This window comes from Macaca mulatta, chromosome 14 (assembly GCF_049350105.2).
Source record: "Macaca mulatta isolate MMU2019108-1 chromosome 14, T2T-MMU8v2.0, whole genome shotgun sequence".
Taxonomy (NCBI): domain Eukaryota; kingdom Metazoa; phylum Chordata; class Mammalia; order Primates; family Cercopithecidae; genus Macaca; species Macaca mulatta.
The window spans coordinates 70,623,867-70,643,419 of NC_133419.1; the positions used below are offsets into that span (position 1 = coordinate 70,623,867).

At 36.0% G+C, this 19,553-nt stretch overlaps 1 protein-coding gene across 1 annotated transcript; it reads left to right on the top strand.

Annotated features, from left to right (window-relative positions):
* The first annotated feature begins 13,622 nt into the window (after positions 1-13,622).
* Positions 13,623-14,576, top strand: LOC716019 (olfactory receptor 52M1-like). Its single transcript, XM_015115089.3, has one exon. It carries the CDS (start codon positions 13,623-13,625, stop codon positions 14,574-14,576), a length of 954 nt encoding a protein of 317 aa, XP_014970575.3.
* The last annotated feature ends 4,977 nt before the right edge of the window (positions 14,577-19,553 follow it).

Here is a 19,553-nt window from a genome sequence, read left to right on the forward strand (position 1 = left end):
AATAAACATAATCCAGCATATAAACAGAACCAAAGACAAGAACCACATGATTATCTCAATAGATGCAGAAAAGGCTTTTGACAAAATTCAACAGCCCTTCATGCTAAAAACGCTCAATAAATTTGGTATTGATGGAACGTACCTCAAAATAATAAGAGCTATTTATGACAAACCCACAGCCAATATGATACTGAATGGGCAAAAACTGGAAAAATTCCCTTTGAAAACTGGCACAAGACAAGGATGCCCTCTCTCACCACTCCTATTCAACATAGTGCTGGAAGTTCTGGCTAGGGAAATCAGGCAAGAGAAAGAAATCAAGGGTATTCAGTTAGGAAAAGAAGAAGTCAAATTGTCCCTGTTTGCAGATGACATGATTATATATTTAGAAAACCCCATTGTCTCAGCCCAAAATCTCCTTAAGCTGATAAGCAACTTCAGCAAAGTCTCAGGATACAAAATTAATGTGCAAAAATCACAAGCATTCTTATACACCAGTAACAGACATACGTATCTTCTTTGAGGTGTAATAAAATATGGTAAAATGAGCAGAACGTAACTGAACTTTTAGGCAATTTTGAACAATGCGTAGCCCATAGTCCATGTACCCCATCCTGAAATCGTGATGTAAGACATTTTTATCACCTCCAGAAATTTCCCCTTCTTTCCTCTATGGAAAGTGTGCTGACAGACAACAGCAAGTCCTGTTTTATACCGTAGGAGCAATTGTTTTACATTTGTCGGTGAAACATCAATGTCTCAAATTTCAATATTAACATTTTTATACCAGTACATTTATGATGTATGTGGGTTAGGGAGTCTCAGATTAGATATTTTTAACAGATTGTGCCAATGATTATTGTCCATGATCATATCCACAATATTTATATATACCTACTATGTATGTTTTTTAAACAACTATTCTTAAAACTTGATGTTCAGAGAGTCTTCCCATGTGATTCCCATGCACAGCTCTTTGTTCTGTAAGATATTTTCTATGACCAGGACATAAGGTTGGGAAGACAAGAAGACCCTAGTGAGAACCTGTCATAAGAAGTCCTGTATCTGTTTCTGTGCATCTTTATGAGATACTGTCCATTTAGCTGCCACCTCATAGGCCTTCTGGATGTTAGAAAAGTGGGCAGTCAACTGTTGTTCTGGTAGCTCTCTGAGAACTGAGTGAATTCCAGTAAAAGGAGCTAGCCAGTTGCATAGGTAGAAGCACAGGTCCCAGATGTTGTCATTTTGCAGTTATGTGGTAGTAACTCTGTGCTTCCAATAGAAGGGCAGAAAAGATTATATTTTAGAAACTCTGTAGTGATGGAAGTCTGAACAATCCCCTGGAGGTTTGTCTAAGAACCTATCAACTGTACACTTTACACAGAAGCTTTTAGGAAAACTGTTGTATTTAAAGTGGGTTTCATAAAATTACAGCAAATTTATGAGTTCATTATACTAAAAATGATTAATCTACTGTCTTTAAAGTTGATCTGACTTAATCACATTCTAAGTAAATTTAGAGGAGACCCTTTGTTTAAATATCCCAACTTTGAAAATGTACTATATTTATGCCAATCAACTACTTTTCAATTAACATGGTGATTAAGGTCCCTATTCAGAAAACTTTTCTACCAATCGATGTGTTTGTGAATCAAAAGTAGCAACATAGGCCTATGAGATCTCACCATATCCAAATTTTATTGTCGATAGAATTAACAGGAGGAAAGATCATTGAAAAGGAGGCATGTAAGAATAGAATGCAATGAATAAGTAGAGAAAAGGGGAAAGGACATTGCATTGACTAAAACAGTCTGTGCAAAAACTCCAGAGATATGAAGAAAATTTGCTACATATGAAAAAGATGATGATAGTGGAGCTACATCAAATATCATATGTGCTCCAGCATACAACGAAACAGAGTATTTTATTACATAAATACCCTCTCCCTCAATTTTCTTTCTCGTGAGGCAATTCTTATAAAATCCCATAGGTAGGAAATAGTAAACTCCATTGAAATTTCTTTTTTATTTTATTTTATTTTTTTTTTGAGACGGAGTCTCGCTCTGTCACCCAGGCTGGAGTGCAGTGGCCGGATCTCAGCTCACTGCAAGCTCCGCCTCCCGGGTTCACGCCATTCTCCTGCCTCAGCCTCCCGAGTAGCTGGGACTACAGGCGCCTGCCACCTCGCCCGGCTAAGTTTTTGTATTTTTAGTAGAGACGGGGTTTCACTGTGTTAGCCAGGATGGTCTCGATCTCCTGACCTCGTGATCCGCCCGTCTCGGCCTCCCAAAGTGCTGGGATTACAGGCTTGAGCCACCGCGCCCGGCCCTCCATTGAAATTTCTAACCATTCTTTCCTCCCATAGAGCATATCTGCCACTTCTTATGATATATGCAGATATGTTGTTCAGTTTGAACCAGGGAGAAATGAGATAAATTTCATAAACCATTGTTTCTCACAGGCCAGTATGCTTCCTACAGAGAACAAGATATATAGGGCATATAACTCAGAAGCAAAGACAGGAGAACTTGGATACGTATTTTAATCTTAAAGTTCTGTCATTTATGTCTCCAGTTTTATTATAATAGAGTGTATAATCAGCTTTTTTGCCTTCACTAAAACAGTTTTTAAAAACAAAAATGATATTCTTGTATATCATCTCTTAGAGTTTCTAAGAGTCTGTAATTATATGAAAGCAAAGCTACACTACTACACTAAATAATTCTCATTTATTTATAAAGATTTATGAACCTGTTTATCAAAAGTATGGAGAATCTACTGTAAGGTAGATAATGTTCTAAGTGCTTATAAGATAATGTAAAAGGAAAATTATTAAGCAATCATATACTCTCCCAAATGCACACATGCATGCACACACACACAGCTTGGGAGTTTGCCCTTTTTTCTTCCCAGAGTGGAGTTTATTACTTATTTATCTTTCAACATACAGATTTCAAAGGCATGGCTAGTTATCTACATTCTGTATATAAGCGTTCGAGCTTTATTACATTCATTGGATGGCTCAGTTTTCTACTCCATGACTAAAATTAATTTCTATTTCCATACATTTATATATATTATACATAAATAACATTGGCTTATAGCTCTCCTGCAATGTTATCTCTTAGAACCAATACATCAGTTTCCACCCAACCACCTAACTCCTCTTTGGAAATCCAAGGCTGGAGTCTGCCCACACATGCATCTCCATCCTGTCTGCCTGGTCTACCTTCTTGCGATGATGGGTAATTGTGTTTTTTGTGTTCAACATCAATACAGTATCTAGTCTGCATTAGCCCATGTATTCTTCCTATGCATGCTCCCTATGAATGACCTGATGCTTATCACTGTAGTCCTTCCCTAAATTCTTACTATCTTCTTCTTCAGTGACAGAGAAATAAGCTTTAAAACTTGTCTTATTTAGATGTCATGTATCTACTCCCTGTTCACCATGGAGTTGGGATTCATGTTGGCCATGACCTTTGACCTGTAAGTGGCCATCTGCAACTCTGTGAGCTATTCTGCTATCCTTATCTGTGGAATAATGTTGGCTTTGAGTGTGACCACAGTCCTATATGGACTCCTCATTCTTTTTACTGCTGAGGCTTCCTTACTACATAACTGATGTCATTGTCCACACTTACTATGAATTCCTGACCTGATTGAACTAATCTCTGCTAATACTAGTGAAGCAATGTCATTGTCTGGGGTAAATACCTGAGGTTGTTTGCCTTGTGCCAAGGAAATCAAGGACACCGACACATGTGGGATGAGGTAGAGGTTTAATAGGTGAAAGAAAGAGAAAAGTGAATAGCTCTCCCTCCTGCAGAGAGAGAGGGGCACTTAAGTGGATCTTCCCTTTTTGTGGTGAAGTGCATAAGGTTTTGTAGGCCGGCTTGAGGCGGAGGTGTCTGACTTACATAGGGCCCAAAGATTGGTCGGCCCAAAGGGATATGACGTTTACATAGCACTGGAAGAAGCTGGCTGCACCACCCTAATCTTCTATTATGCAAATGGCTTCTGTACCTGGCCAGCGCCATGTTGCTTACTCCTTACTGTACACGTGGTTGGCAAAGAAAAGGGAAGATATAACTGCCATTGTGAACATGCCTAGTTCCCAGATATCCCCTTTCCTATTGGCACAATTGCTGGCATTCACCTGTGCAAGCTTCTAGCTTGCCTTTCTATGTCTGCAGCTTGATTTTGCAGGCTGCTCTTTGTTAGAAAACAAAATGATTTGGGAGATGCTTTTCGTTAAAAGGAAAATCTTATGGAGGATTTCATTACCTTCACTATCTGCTGAAATAATTTCTTTTTAACTCATATATCACTAGGATCCATAGATTTTATGGCTTCTTTTAGTACTTCCTTATCAGTGGAATGAAATTCATATTAATAATTTTTTTTTTTTTTTTTTGAGACAGAATCTTACTTTGTCACCCAGGCTGAAGTGCAGTGGCGCAATCTTGGCTCACTGCAATGTCCACCTCCTGGGTTCAAGTGATTCTCCTGCCTCAGCCTCCCGAGTAGCTGGGATTACAGGCATGTGCCACCACGCCCAGCTAATTTTTTGTGTTTTCAGTAGAGATGGAGTTTCACCATGTTGGCCAGGCTGGTCTCAAACTCCTGAACCTAGGTGATCTTCCTTCCTCGGCTTCCCAAAGTGCTGGGATTACAGGTGTGAGCCACTGTGCCTGGCCAATAGTCATCTTTTATATTTAGACTACTCAGGCTTTGTTATACTTTCACACTAGATTCAAGGCCTTGAGCAGACAAAGATTTTCCAGACAAAGATTTTCAAGGCCTTTGTCTGCTTAAGGCCTTGAATCTAGTGTGAAAAATCACACTAGATTCAAGGCCTTGAGCAGACAAAGATTTTCCAGATAAACATCAGGTTCATGTTTATTTTTAAAATATGGTTAATATATGAAATAGAGTAGATCTTGACAAGTTAACAATATATAATAGTTTGTGAGTGACTTTATTATTTTTCAGTTCAGTAGTCCCCTCTTATCTGCACTTTCATTTTTGACAGTTTTGCTTTCCATGTTTTCAATAACCTGTGCAATCCAATCAACTGCAATCCAAAAATAAGCAAATACACTACTATGTGATATTTGAGACAGAGAGACCATATCCACATAACTTTTATTATAGTACATTGTTATAATTGTTTAATTTTTATTATTAATTGCTGGTGTTCATCTCTTACTGTTCCTAATTTATAAATTAAATTGTATCATGGTTATTGTGTATTTAGGAAAATAAAACATAGTGCATATAGGATTCAGTACTGCTCATGGTCTCAGGCATCCACTGCCTTGGAACATATTTCATGCAGATAAGGGAAAACTACTGTATGGCATCATTTCTTAATTCGTATATGCCCAATATCAAGAATTGAGTTCAACACATTAGCCATTTACTATTGTTAAGTAATAAAACTCACCTATTCCATTAATTCCTGGCATAAGCACACGGATTTTCACCTGCAATAACTAATTTCTAGGTGTTAGTCTAAGTTTATAGAAGCACTGTATTTTTTCTCTTTAGTGGCAGTTATGATTTAGGAACTGAAGATAGAAGAATAACTATTGGTACAGCATATACTTGAAAATCATGGTATCTTTATACTATCATAAAACTAAAGGCGTGATTGAGACTTAGCTAATTTCATAGTCTTTTTTAAAAAATTTATTTTAAGAGAACAGACTTCTGTGACTACTATAGAGATTTTATATGTCAGTGCATGTCACAGCTAGAGCTTAGAAATTATTTTGCCACATAAATAATGTATCCTTTGGATATTTTGGAGGAGTGTCTGTGTGTGTGTGTGTGTGTGTGTGTGTTGTATTTAGATAGTTAGATTATCTTAATTTTGGGAAAATTATAAAAGAAGGAGCAGAAAAAGAAAAATGGTTATCAGCTAAAAATCTACATGTAAATTTTCTATTTTATTTTAATATTCTTCTTAAAGTAATCATTACTTCTGTTGTACATTTTCTATTTTATTTTAATATCCTTAGTGTAATCATTAAAGTAATCACTACTTCTTAAAATAATCTTAATCATTAAAAGTAGTGTGTTAAAGACATTTATCTTCAATAAAAATTATTTAAAACTAATGTCAAGTTTGAAGAGAAACGTTCTTCACAATGATAATGACTATATTTTTCTGATATGCAATTTATATATTTTCACTTTAAAAAAGTCAAATAACTTAGAAAGTATAAAAAGAAGAAAGTCAAAATACTATTCTGATGACGAAAAGAGAAAAAAGAGACACACACACATATGCACACATAACAGGTACTTTGGTAGACTTAGTTGAAAGACTTTAAAGGCCTTTCTCTAAATCCAGTTTCACTTCAACCTCTGAAAAAAAGACTCTGAATAGCCCGTCTTATTTTGAATAATTTTTGTCTTAACTTCGTCATCCAAACTAAAGTGTTCTGTTTGTAAAATAAAGTTTTCAACAAACAAAAGGAAGGAACTTCCAACTTAGTTACATAAAAAATTTAAAAAGAAAATTCTGAATTTTCATGAATTACTTTTGAAGATTTAACTCAAACTCAAGATTGGGATCAATATGTTTTGGTTTTATTCAAATAAGTTAAACTATTTTATATATCTCTTAAGGGAGACCACTAAAAAATATTAGTTAATATATTTACTTAAAAAAATGAAGAGAAACCTGGAACCATAAACAATAAATCTAGGAAAAAACAGAAAATGTACTATATAACTCAAAATAAAGTAGGAGAAGCAAATCCAAGCACATGAATAATTACTTTGAGTGTAAAAGGTTATTGTTGTAAATCTGGTTAAAAAAAAAACCACATGATTATCTCAACAGATGCAGAAAAGGCCTTTGACAAAATTCAACAGCCCTTCATGCTAAAAACTCTCAATAAATTCGGTTTTGATGGAACGTGTCTCAAAATAATGAGTTATTTATGACAAACCCACAGCCAATATCATACTGAATGGGAAAAAACTGGAAGCATTCCTTTTGAAAGCTGGCACAAGACAGAGATGCCCTCTCTCACCACTCCTATTCAACATATTGCTGGAAGTTCCGGCTAGGGCAATCAGGCAAGAGAAAGAAATCAAGGGTATTCAGTTAGGAAAAGAAGAAGTCAAATTGCCCCTGTTTGCAGATGACATGATTGTATATTTAGAAAACCCCATTGTCTCAGCCCAAAATCTCCTTAAGCTGATAAGCAACTTCAGCAAAGTCTCAGGATACAAAATCGATGTGCAAAAATCACAAGCATTCTTATACACCAGTAACAGACAAACAGAGAGCCAAAACAGGAATGAACTTCCATTCACAATTGCTTCAAGGAGAATAAAATACCTAGGAATCCAACTTACAAGGGATGTAAAGGACCTCTTCAAGGAGAACTACAAACTACTGCTCAGTGAAATAAAAGAGGACATAAACAAATGGAAGAACATACCATGCTCATGGATAGGAAGAATCAATACTGTGAAAATGGCCATACTGCCCCATCAAGCTACCAATGACGTTCTTCACAGAATTGAAAAAAACTGCTTTAAAGTTCATATGGAACCAAAAAAGAGCCTGCATTGCCAACACAATCCTAGGTCAAAAGAACAAAGCTGGAGGCATCACGCTACCTGACTTCAAACTATACTACAAAGCTACAGTAACCAAAACAGCATGGCACTGGTACCAAAACAGAGATATAGACCAATGGAACAGAACAGAGTCCTCAGAAATAATACCACACATTTACATCCATCTGATCTTTGACAAACCTGAGAGAAACAAGAAATGGGGAAAGGATTCCCTATTTAATAAATGGTGCTGGGAAAATTGGCTAGCCATAAGTAGAACTGGATCCTTTCCTTACTCCTTATACAAAAATTAATTCAAGATGGATTAGAGACTTAAATGTTAGACCTAAAACCATAAAAACCCTAGAAGAAAACCTAGGTAATACCATTCAGGACAGTTTTATTCCATGGGCATGGGCGAGGACTTCATGTCTAAAACACCAAAAGCAACGGCAACAAAAGCCAAAATTCACAAATGGGATCTAATTAAACTAAAGAGTTTCTGTGCAACAAAAGAAACTACCATCAGAGTGAACAGGCAACCTACACAATGGGAGAAAATTTTTGCAATCTACTCATCAGACAAACGGCTAATATCCAGAACCTACAAATAACTCAAACAAATTTACGAGAAAAAAACAAACAACCCCATCAAAAAGTGGCTAAAGGATATGAATAGACATTTCTCAAAAGAAGACATGCATACAGCCAACAGACACATGAAAAAATGCTCATCATCACTGGCCATCAGAGAAATGCAAATCAAAACCACAGTGAGGTACCATCTCACACCAGTTAGAATGGCGATCATTAAAAAGTCAGGAAACAACAGGTGCTGGAGAGGATGTGGAGAAATAGGAACACTTTTACACTCTTGGTGGGATTGTAAACTAGTTCAACCACTATGGGAAACAGTATGGTGATTGGTCAAGGATCTAGAACTAGAAATACCATATGACCCAGCCATCCCATTACTGGGGTATATAACCAAAGGATTATAAATCATGCTGCTCTAAAGACACATGCACACGTATGTTTATTGTGGCACTATTCACAATAGCAAAGACTTGGAATCAACCCTAATGTCCATCAGTGACAGACTGGATTAAGAAAATGTGGCACATATACACCATGGAATACTATGCAGCCATAAAAAGGGATGAGTTTGTGTTCTTTGTAGGGACATGGATGCCACTGGAAACCATCATTCTCAGCAAACTATCGCAAGAACAGAAAACCAAACACCGCATGTTCTCACTCATAGGTGGGAATTGAACAATGACATCACTTGGACTCGGGAAGGGGAACATCACACACCGGGGCCTATTATGGGGAGGGGGGAGGGATTGCATTGGGAGTTATACCTGATGTAAATGACAAGTTGATGGGTGCTGACGAGTTCATGGGTGCAACACACCAACATGGCACAAGTATACATATGTAACTTGTGCACATGTGCCCTAGAACTTAAAGTATAATAATGAAAAAAAAAGAGCAAAAAAAAAAAAACAAAGGTACTTATTAATCACTTTGGATATTGTCTGTTATAATCCATGGAATTAAGCACTTTGTAAAAGAACAAGTATGGCGTAATCATTTTTTAATTTTAGTGACATAGGGGTTAATTCAGGCGTAATCATTTTTAATTTTAGTGACATAGGGGTTAATTAATTCAGGCGTAATCATTTTTAATTTTAGTGACATAGGGGTTAAGTAAATAAATATGGAGCCAGAGATACATGAATTCAGATCCTGATGTCACCTTTTATTACCTATAAAATTTTGCACCATTTTATATTTTTTACATTTATCAACTTTCTTTTTTCTCACCTGTTTCATGGTTTTTTTTTCCAAATACATTTTTGAAGATCAAGTTGTTTCATAATATTTTTTCTTGATATATTCAGCAGATGTATGTCATACCAAAGAACTCAACAGACCTCTGGGGAAAACATTTTTATTATCTTAAAGGATAGTTCAGAATAATTACTCCACCTAAAAGTAAAATAGACCTTTAGTTTGGGGAAAGGCCCTTTAATCCCAGAGGACCACTGATTCTCCTTCCACTTAGGGCTTTTCATCAAGTAGGATCTGCAGTCAGTTTTATTCCAGCTCGTGTTCATTCAGCACGTTTATTTGCATCTGGTCCTTTTAGAAGGTGGCTTTATGGATGACTGTCAGCTTTTAATTTGGATGAGTTAAGTTAGAGACACAGGACAGGAAAAGAGAGGAGAAAAAAAGGAGACACAGGGCAAGAAAAGAGGGGAGAGAGCTACATTCAAACAACGGCATTTATAGAACTATGAGAACTGCAAAAAGGTAATGCTCAGCTCTTTAAATGTCCTTTGTAAAGTTAAAAATAAAGATTACAGGTATATACTAACAAGGAGAAATAGACCCTTCCTTTCATAACTGATGAAAGTTAAGTTACCTGTTAATTAGCTAAAATATAAGGAGCATAGGGTCAGAGATACTCCAAATTAAAATTAAAATAGCATTAAAACTGCTTGAACAAGACAGGCCGTGGAAGAAGAGACAGCTGTGAACAAAGAACACCTGGTTTCCTTCCATTCAGCATTAGAAGTTGATCAATCAGAACTTCTGTGCAAAGAACATTATTTAGGAGTAACCTGAAAAAAAAATGTGTCTATTTGTTGAAGTGATCAGGTGGGCAATCATTACATTCTTTTGTCACATTAACTCTTATTGTTTGTCATGTATTTATCCTCAAACTAGTTAATCTATAGAGATAAGAAGGAGTAGAAAGTATGGAAAGACATTTAAATCTAATAATATTTAAATCAGTATGTGCATATTGAATGCACTTATTTAAGCATAGATATGGTTTGCTGAAAGAGCCTTCACATAATGTTAGAAAACCTTTAAAAGTCCCTGTGTGCTTGAATTTCTGGATGTAGTATACCATAATTTATGGCAACACGGGAGAAAGTCTTAGATGTGTGTAGGTACAACATGAAATATGTTTCTCAGAAGTAATATGTTAATTAAAAAAATTCTGAGAGCCAACAGAGATGCATGAATAGCTTTATGTTTACCTGGAAGTGGAAATCTGGGTAATCAAGCTCTTTGAACCCTCAGCTAAAGCAGTAATTTACACAGAATCAACCTTCAACAAATGGTACTATCTCCCTGTTCTAAGAGTCCTGTTTTCTAATCATGGCAAAACAAAGCAGTGATAAAGGTAAACTAAAGAACAGAAGTCTTTTTATTTTACTGTAGGAAGAGATAGCAGGGACACTTGTCTTAACTCTAATACCTATGTGTGTTGCTTAAATCGTAATAAGTAATAGAAATGTAATTTCATTTAGGAAAGTATTTGGAAGCATCAATGGAACAGTGTTCAGAACATGGTTTTGGGGTCACATGGCTGTGCAACTACTCGTGTTTTCCTTCTACTAAACATCATTTCATGCCAGTCTTTGGGTTGGCTCTTGGTAATACCTAGGTATGCTACAGTTCCTACACTGAGGAAAATTTAATTTTATGAGTAAAAGAGATGTCATGAAATATATGAATAAATATAATATTCCACAATTTAATAAGCTGTCAAAGTGAAATATAAAAATGTATAAAAATGCAATGAGAGCAGAGAAAATTTCTGCCTAAAGTAATTCAACAAAGAGTCATAGAGGAGATTACTTTGACCTCAGTACTACAGGATGTGCAGTATGTTGCAAGGGGAAGTGGGGGGGAAAAGATGTGGAGGAAACTAAAATTAGATGGGTATGTGAAAACGTCAGAATTTTACAAAGAAGCATGGTGCATTTGGGGAATAGTTATAATTTTGGTGTTACCCTGTGGAGAAGATAAAGAGTAGCCTGGTGAAAAGGCTAGAAAGAATTGTTTGTTTTGTTAGCTAAAATGAAAATCTGCTTATGCTGTGCCTTTGCTTAGATATTTTACTAGATCTATATTACCTGTGGAATAATGATCAAATTCCAAGGCTTGCTGTATTAAATTCTTTCTTTATGTAAGATAATCTTCTAAGTTAACGTGTTTTAATTGACTTAATCATCTTTACAACCTTTTGATATCACCATTTTATAGACTAAAAACCTGAAAAATGAGATAGTGTTAGTATGATTTGGGCAACTTAAGCCTTATTGTGGAGATAAATGAAGTTAATAAAATAACATAGGAAAAGCCTATGATGGGAAAGCAAACAACCAGAAGAAAGAAAACAACCAAAAGCCAGAAGTGATAGCATTACAAGTGACAGCTGATAAATTTTAAGGTTCACTGGACTTTGTTTCTTCTGAGCTATATACAGTAATTTAAAGTATTGTGTAAAAAATCATTTTATAAAGCACAGGTTAAATTGGGAAAATTTCAAAATACCTTTGGGAGTATTTCTAATCATATATGTACTCAGTATAAAGTACTCTATATTCAAACACAAATACTGAGTAATGTAAGTCATATTTCAGTTTATGGGACACTTGGTGAGATTTTATAAATTATAATGAAGTACTCAGGGTTCATTATTTGGAATCTCATTATTATTAAATTCAACAGATTTTTCACCAATTAATGAACAGTATACAGAGCATGCTGTAAAAGGGATAATCAAAATTTTGTAAGAGGATATAAATAACCTTGTAATTAGCCTAAACTTATTTCAAAATTATATTTCAATTGCTTTGATGTAGATGTACAATACATATTTATAAAATCGGTAGTAATACTGATTAAATTCAAGGTATGATCAGTGATAAGTGCTTAATAATACAGAAACACATTTTAATGATTATTTTAAAGTGTTTTATAAAATAATACAAACAAGTTTAAGTGCAGAGTCAGTATGGGCATTTGCTTCAAATCATGAAAAAATTAACATTAAAAATTCATCAAAGTGTTGGTAGGTTATAGTTGACTATGCATTTAACTTCTGTGACAAGAGCTTTTGAGTTTGACATAACGAAACAGCTTAACTTTGCGGTCATGAAGAAATATGTTAGATTTTTTTGTGTCTCAGCCACGTTTTTTGTAATGTCATTGCATCATCTGTAACACCTTCAGCTTCTAATTACTAAAATTGAAAATATGATACTTAGCTTGCATAGGCTTTCCAGCTAAAAAATAATATAGGTAGATTTTAGGAAAATATATTTTTCATGTTAAGAGAAATTAAATATTACTTTTATCCCTTACTTCACATTAAAAAATCGATATAAACTGAACTCACCCTAATAGCGTAAAAATCAAGAGATGCCAGGTGCATTGATCCATCTTGTGACTAATAGGTTCAGATACAAATAATGAAAATTAAGAATCACAGGACACACTGGAGAATATATAGAAGTAGAAAATTAGGATTTCCTAAAACCAGGCTTAAAATAATTGGGCATATAAGATGGGAATGTTTCTCTTGAAAAAGAGAGAACTTAGTGAATACGTGACTTACTCTCCTGTTTGGGGAAGACTGCCATGCAGAAGATACGCAGTCTGTAGAACTCCAGAGGAAAGGGCCGATATTGCCTCCCAGATCCTAGGGACTGGTTCTGTGACAGCACTAGGAAAACAAAACACGTACTGGACTGTCTAAGAAATGAACAACTATACCTGACAGCACTCAGACATCAGCTAGAGAATTGTATTTTAGGATGATGTTAAACAGGAATTTGGGATAGATTAATTATAAGATTTTTTCCATTTGTAAAATCCGATGTTTCTATCAAAAGCTCATTTGTCCTATGATTAAATCAAACAGCAAATTCAAAAAATGTCATAAAATTTTTATTGTACATTGATTGCTAACAAAGTTTTTTTTTCTTTTAAAAGTTTCATGAGATTCATGACAATTTACAATTACTACTTTCTATCTGGTTACACAGTTTTTGCTTTGTGTCATGGTATTTTTCACTCTAAAATACAAACTTGAAAGTATCTCTATGTGGTATTTTTGTATTTTCAGATTAGTTTTTCATTTGTTTTCAGATTTGGTTGTAATGACCTTGGCAGAAAAAATTTGCCTTAAAGTACAGAAACCCAACTGCAAAGGCAGAAGCAGCAGCACCATGGGACCAGCCAATACATCCCAAATATCACCAAACACCTTCTTGCTGATGGGCATCCCAGGACTAGAACATCTGCATGCCTGGATTGGGATTCCCTTCTGCTGCATGTACATGGTGGCCTTGATGGGGAATGTGACCATCCTGGCCGTGGTGAAGGCAGAACGAAGCCTCCACCAGCCTATGTTCCTGTTTCTGTGCATGCTGTCAGTCACTGACCTGGTCCTCTCCACATCCACGCTGCCCCGCATGCTCTGTCTCTTCTGGTTCAGAGCCCATGATATCACCCTTGATGCTTGCTTGGCCCAAATGTACTTCATCCACAGTGTTACTGCCATGGAATCGGGCTTCTTCCTGGCCATGGCCATTGACCGCTGTGTGGCCATCTGTGACCCACTGCGCCACACCACCATTCTCACACACAGTCGCATTGCCAACATTGGAGCTGCTGTGGTCCTCAGGGGAGTGGTCTTCTTTTTTCCACATCCCATCCTGCTCAAACAACTGCCCTACTGCAGAACTCGAATCATTGCACACACTTATTGTGAGTTCATGGCCGTGGTGAAACTGGCGTGTGAAGACACAGGGACCACCAAGCGCTACAGCCTCAGTGTGGCCTCTGTTATTGGGTCCTGTGATGGCTTTTTTATTGCTGTCTCCTATGTTCTAATCCTCAGAGCTGTCTTTCATCTTCCATCACAGGAAGCAAGTCTTAAAGCTCTAGGCACGTGTGGTTCCCATGTCTGTGTCATCCTCGTTTTCTATTCCACGGCTGTCTTTACCTTCCTGACCCACCGCTTTGGCCATAATGTGTCTCCCCAAATTCATATTTTCATTGCCAATATGTACCTTCTGGTACCACCCTTTCTTAACCCCATTGTTTATGGTATTAGGACCAAGAAAATTCGAGACCATGTCATTAGTTCTCTAAAGATAAAAGTTGCTCGACTAAGCTAAAATTGTTTGTAGAGATGGCAGAATCACAAAGGAGGAGGGCAAATGATTGACCCCTTTCTCATAACTGACATTAAATGTCACCCAAATAAATCAGACATTTAATCAAATTTTAATGGGGAAGAATGGTCATATATAATAGAAACTCCCCAATTCTAGTGCATCCAGCTGGGTGTTATATATTTTGTGTGCAACTGGGTCTTGGGGAGCTTACTTAGAACTTGAATGGGAAAGCAATCTCCTTCTACTCTTTGCTACTAATGAACTTTGGTATAACTATGGGTAGTAATTTATTTTCAAATAAGAAGCGATTGAAAAAGGGGGAAAATCCATGGAAATATTTTAAAATTCCCATAAAGAACCTGTTACTGATAAATTCACGATAACTGTCAATATTCTGAAGAAGAGGGAATGTAACTGGCTTCACATCCCCTGCATACATCAAATAATTTTGTATGCGTGCAAAAGAACTGACACATGGTACAAGTTGCCAAACGGTAAAGGTGGAATGATCAACGTTGCAATAATCAAGTCAACATATCTTTAAATAATCTACCGCTCATAGAATATTATCTCTTTACCAAAAATAACTTGTGTCTGCCACTGGTTTGTTACCTGAATTAAGATACTATCCTTTAAATTTTTATCACAGAGTCTCTTGAAAACACAAGGAGCTTTATGCTTGACACTACATTTTAGGGACATTGCCTAGAGCTTTGTCAGGACCTCTGAACTTGATTCAGATATGCTGGCCATCAGCAACATGCTACCACCTTTTGTTGAAAGAAAATATCTATTACAAAGCAGTCACTTTAAGTGTATTGGTGATTATACTACTGGAAATATTAAAAATAAGATTATTATAGATAATATAAATTTTTTTACTGGAAAAATCTGAATTTTCTTTTCTTAAAAATGTAACTCATTTCTTTTCTTTTTGGCTAGTACAAAATTAAAAATACTTCAGATACAAGCAATAAATACACGCTAAATTTTATTAAACTGTTGTTCTCTTTTTAGTGATTTACAATTTTTAAAATATTATTTTCACCTTCTTTCTTTTCTTACTATTTGCTTCCTATTTAATCTTAAGCCTTCTTTAAGATAAATATCTCGGCTTCCTTTCTATATCCATCTTGTTTAGACACTACTAAATACCACTGTTTAATCTTTTACCATTTCTCACTAGGACTACTTCAAGTTTCGACTGAAGTCTTCAAGGCATTAGCTTGTAATTACTATTTTCAGTGCAGCACCTACATTAACAACAGAGTTATCTTCCTAAAAATTTGTGTGTGTGTGTGTGTGTTTGTGTGTGTGTATATATATATAAAAACTTGGTCATATTGGACCCATGCAAGATCCAGGATGGCAATGAACAGCTATATGAACTACTTTTCCCCTTTTTCCCTTAATGTTCTTCCACATAAGTTGCAGTCTTTGTACCGTCCATGAAGATTCACACCTGCATTCCAGACAATATATCTCTTCATACCTTCATGTCTCTATTTAGAATTCTACTCCGTACTCCATTCCTTTTTCATACCTAGAGAGAACTAGGCTTCAAGACATAACTCCTATTTAAACTCCTGCACCTTGTTTGAAAGATTAGATTATTTCCTTAAGTCATACTAACTAGAAATTCTTCCTACAACTGTTACAAAAAAAGTCACAGTGTACTGTAGTTAATTCTTAATAGCCCACTTTGTCAATTAAACTATTAGTAAAGTTAATGGTTAAGTGAACTGATTCTGAGGACAGAATACCAGAGTTACTTATATTAGTTACTTACTGTCCTGCATATACTCAGGCAAGTTGCTGAAACTTTCTGGATCTTGCTGACACAGTAAACAAAATGAAGATTATAAAATTTATTTTCCTATAGAGTTTTTTTTTTCTTTTTTTTTTTAGATGGAACCTCACTCTTTCACCCAGGCTACAGTGCAGTTGTGCGATCTCGGCTTACTGCAGCCTTTGCCTCTCAGGTATAAGTGATTCTCCTACCTCAGCCTCACAAGTAGCTGGGACTACAGGCGTGTGCCACTACACCCGGCTAATTTTTTTTGTATTTTTAGTAGAGACAGGGTTTCGCTGTGTTGGCTAGGCTGGTCTCAAACTCCTGACCTCAGGTGATCTGCCTGCCTCAGCCTCCCAAAGTGCTGGGATTACAGGCATGAACCACCAAGCCCGGCCATCTTATAGAGTTTTAATAATTAAATAAGTGAAAGCATATAAGACAATAGTCCCACACAGTAAGCCCTTAGCAAGTAAACATTAGTTAAGGCTATGGATTATCATTACAAATATAATTTTGTATGTATATTGTATGCCAGACTTTGTTATACATATGCACACACGCGTGCGCACACACACACACGCCTGTATATATACATGTGTGTATATATATATATCATTTAAGTTATGTAATTATCACAGCAATCACAAGAACATGTGTTAGTCTGATTTTACAGGTGAGGAATTTGAACTCAGAGAGATTAATTAACCAAAGGTTACTTATTAAGTGACACAGTCTGGATTTAAACTAACATGAAAATACATAAGCCCACGTTTATAAACTGTCTTTTTTTACTTTTTACTCCTAATACCACTCAGTATTCTATGCCCATGTGTGTTCAATGAATGTTTCTGAAGGAAAGAATGAAGCAATAAGATATTTGGAATCACTTGTCATATATTTTAGAACTCCTAATCAGGTGATAGTTTTAATTAAGTATCTGAATTAAGATTATAAGAATATTGTTTAATAATCTTTGTTAAGCTAATGGAGAAACACGACAATAACAGTAGGAACAGATCTCTCCAAGGCTAAAGAGAAGAGAACCCCTAGGGACACGGAGAACTTCAAGACTTACATCTTATTTATTTATTTATTTATTTATTTACCATTTCCTGACCATGAGCTACCTACTCTGGACCCTCAGTCTATATTGTTTTCTTATTTGAAACTACCTTTAATCATGGAGTTTAATTATATTTACTGATATAATTACATATCAAGATTGTTTACACATTAGGTTTGAAAATATGAACTATGGAACCTGTACTTTCAGGTTATCTGCCAATGAACATCAGATTGGAAATGTTCAATAACAATGAAAGTATATTCTCAAAAACACTGCATTAAATTCTACCTAAGAGATATTCAACTTTTTGATATAATTCATATAATAAAAACTCATATTTTTGGAGTGGCAAACTGTACCAGGTCATGCTGTACTCTGAGGAAAAGGGAGCAAAAGAGAAGTCCATGCCTCAGGAAGTTATATTGATTCAGGAGGGGGGCATGGAAGTGCTGGGTACAGAAAGGGGAGGTCCCTGGGGAGGGCTCCACCCTTGGGCCTGTACCCATGGACCTAAATGAGAAAAGGCACTCTTGTGGCAATTTCTTGCCCTAATGTTGCATTTTTCAAGATCACTCTGGCCTGCCATGCCCCTATCTTGTTATGGGTATTGCATGAATAATGGTGGGGGTTAGGTTTCTAGTGTGCCCGTCACCCAAATATTGGACACAGTACCCAGTAATTAAGTTTTTAACCCTTACCTGTCTTCCTCCCTCTTTTGGAGTGCCCAGAGTCTATTTTCTACATCTTTATGCCCATGTGTACCATTTGTTTATCTTCCACTTATAGGTGAGAACACACGATACTTGATTTTCTGCTTCTGTCTTAGTTCACTTATGACAATGGTCTCCAGCTGCATCTATATTGCTGTAAAGGATATGATTATGTTCTTTCTTATGGCTACATAGTGTTCCATGGTATGTGTGTGTGTGTGTGTGTGTGTGTACATATGTAAAAAAATTACCATCAGGGTGTTGACATCCCACCACCTTCTCTAACCAAATAGTTCCCAACATTTTCTTCCCCTTTCTAGGTCTACTCACAAGTTTAGTTTCTTATTCCTGCAAGAAGCCCTTTTGAAACTCAGTTCTCCCTAACCCTAGTATTATACAACATATTTTTTTCCCCTAGGACTCCTCTCTTGTACTTACTTCAGTCACTCCCGTGTTTCTTTTTTATATATCTTATTCACCAAACAATGGTAATTTTTCAATTATTATTTCACTTAGTACATAATTCTTTTGCCATTATTTTTGGTATGTGCTAATTCCATCTAAAAAACCAAGACTCTTAATTTAAGTGTAAGTTTTACTTATGGAAGCCCCAAAGTCACTAGAAATGAAAATGACTATTGATTTTGAAGTAAGCTATAGCAATTTGTGTGCCATTATAGACACAAGCAACTCTGTCTTGAATATAATCCTTCCATGGCTCCAGACTTTCTTTAATTTTCATCCTAAATAATTTCTCAATTTGTACTCCTCCCTCTGGAGTTCCTAAACCAAATCAGCATACCTCCTACAATACACTAACAGTTCTACAGCACTTCTGAACATTTGCTGTTATCCACATGTGCTATCCTCAATGATTTACTATGGGATTTGTTCCCTGAATATCCAAGCTATGAAAAACACGTTGGTTAAGTAAAAGGCCACTAGGGATGAAGGACGGCCAGGGAAAACCAACATAAATCTGCCTCAAGCCCACACACCTTCATCTTATCCTGGAGATCCACAGATCTTCCTCATACTTCAAGTGGATTTTGTTAGTCTTTGAGTCATTGTGATCAGACTCACAACTATCTACAGGTATTACTCTAGGAAAAGGGACAACAGAGGGTGGGGGAAATGTTAGAAAACTCTGAAGTGCAAAAAGTCATATAGGAAAAGTCTTTTCAAATCTTCTCAACCAAAATGCCACAATCGCTAACCCTTGTAAGACCATGGTTAGTTTCTGCAGTGCTTAGAATGACTAATAACATTATTTAGAAAATTATAAATATCTTTTGAATTTTTACCTAATGTTGCCTTTACTTGCTGGCAATTGCTTCTGATCATTCAGACCAAAACTTGCCTTTTTGCTTTCAAAGTTCCAATGTTATCCTATTACTACTACCAGA